Here is a 2,092-nt window from a genome sequence, read left to right as displayed (position 1 = left end):
TTATGAAGACACTGAACAGGACTGGACCCAGAGTTACTGCAGTGTGCAGTGTGCGTCCTTAATCATCTGGCAATATTTTGAAGACAGAGATACTAGGGGAAAGCAAGATGTGGTCTGAGAAATACACATAGTGCAAGCATCTTTATACATATTTATATACATATAGCCTTATTTATATAATAGTCTAACAGCTACATTTTAATTATTATTCAGGATCTATAACATTTAGACTGAGCAGTTTCAAAATGTAGAAGATAATTGGCCCCAAGGCTTTAAAACAGCAGTAAAAACTCTGGATGCACTTAGTCTTCATTTTCAAAAAGAATATAGTAAGTCTAAAAAACACAGGAAAAGGCAGCAAGAAAGATTTGAGAGATAGAGTGGTTTCTGTATGAGGAAAGATTCAATAGGGTATGACTCTCTCTTGGAAAAGAAAAGATGGAAGAGATGTGACAGAAAATAGTAAATTCTCAAGTGACCCAGGAAAAGTGAATAAAGAATTACTTTACAATACTTCTTACAATAGAAATGCTAGGAAGGAGCTAAATCATTAAGTTTTAAAAAAATAAGGAAGTACTTTTTTTTCTTTTAAAGCACAAGTCGTTGCCACAGGATGTTGCAGAGCCCGAAAGTATAAATGCATTAAAAAAGTGATTAGATAAATAGATGGAAGAAAGTCTGTCAAGAGCTATTAAACACACAGACGCGGATTCTGTCTCAGGAAGTCTCTAAGCCACAGATTGCTGCAGGTAGTATCAGGGGAAGCATCCCTCTCTACTGGCATTGTTCTCGCCTTCTTCCCTGCTGTTGGCCATTGTTGGAGACAGGATAATGAATGAGCTTGTTCTGACCCAAATAGCCCTATTTGTCCTCTAAAATAATAATAATAAAAAAAGAAACCACATCCCTTTCTAAACAGAGAGAGGTTTTGGAGTTGCAGCTGAAGTTCCGCTATGTGCCAGCATCTGTGGGTTAGGAGCACCTAAGGAAAGATGCAACTTAAAGAAACTGTACCATTAAGTTGCAGAAAAAATGCATGCTAAAATACATAGTTTTCTTTACCAAGAACAGTCTGACTGAAACTGAAGTGAAATCCATGCTCCTGCTGTGTTCCCATACTGAGCAGTGCTCAGCTTGTTAGCTGAATTGAACTGTACTAAATTATTTTATTTAACTTACAAGAAATCTGATTATTCTCTTTAAGAGTCTCTTATTGGTAAAACAATAGCAAGATTTATGAAAGATGAAAATACTCACTGCAGAGTAGACCTCCATTTTTCTTTGTTTTGAAGAATTCGCAGCTTGTTTAATACTATTTAAAATAGTATTCACAAGGACACCTTAAAAGATGGGAACAAGGAAGAGGAAAATTGAGATATGATATTTGCATATAAACCAAAAAGGCTAAGGATTTTGAGTATCAAAATCTACTCAGATCTCATACTCATTTTTTAGTTTACTACAAGTTCATAACTAGACAGAAGATATTACAGAGGTGAATTTGTCATCCAGGTCAAGTGAAGTGGCAGGATTTACAGGAAATAATCTAGAATTATCCTGAGAAATGTGGCTAATGACACTTCCAGTTTTGTTATACTGAGGCCTCCTCTCTAACACTTTTTGTGTGTTTGGAGTGTTGCAATAACGACAGCTGTACTAGCCTCTTCCTCTCTAGATGCTGAAGAAATATTTTAAACTGTTTACTTCCAACAAGTCACACAATATCAATTCTTCATTTTTCCAAAGCTCTTTTGTACTCCTTCTCCAGACCAGAGATTTTCTAAAGCCAATGGGATAAGGGCAGCAGAAATCCCCTGCAGCACCATTTACACCATTCTAAAGAGGGCATAACTGGCTATGAACACTAGAAAAAAGTCCTGACCACATGATATGGCCAGCTGCTATCTAGTGGTCTTTAATGGAGGTCTGAGCCTATAATTACTATGTGGCTTTATCCAGTGATGTCTATGCCTAGATGATGAGGCTGTTAATAATTCCTTATCTAGGTCTAGACTGCAGGGTAGGTGCATTACAAAGCCTAGCCCCAAGCAGTCCAGCCTGCAGATATTCATGCTTACTTGTTTGGATTTCC

General features: G+C 37.0%; 1 protein-coding gene across 1 annotated transcript in view; it reads right to left on the bottom strand.

The window, feature by feature from the left end:
- Nucleotides 1-1,257: 1,257 nt before the first annotated feature.
- The window catches only part of LOC104546783 (prostatic acid phosphatase-like), a gene marked incomplete at its 3' end in the record, with an annotated part of 15,920 nt that continues 15,085 nt past the window's right edge, over nucleotides 1,258-2,092 (bottom strand). The window contains exon 8 of the mRNA XM_010192265.1: nucleotides 1,258-1,340. Coding sequence (XP_010190567.1) covers nucleotides 1,258-1,340 — 83 coding nt within the window. The remainder of the gene's footprint in view (nucleotides 1,341-2,092) is intronic.

This window comes from Mesitornis unicolor, unplaced genomic scaffold (assembly GCF_000695765.1).
Source record: "Mesitornis unicolor isolate BGI_N332 unplaced genomic scaffold, ASM69576v1 scaffold4109, whole genome shotgun sequence".
NCBI lineage: Eukaryota > Metazoa > Chordata > Aves > Mesitornithiformes > Mesitornithidae > Mesitornis > Mesitornis unicolor.
Note: the sequence above shows the minus strand (reverse complement) of the source record. Positions and strands in the feature narration are given on the sequence as shown.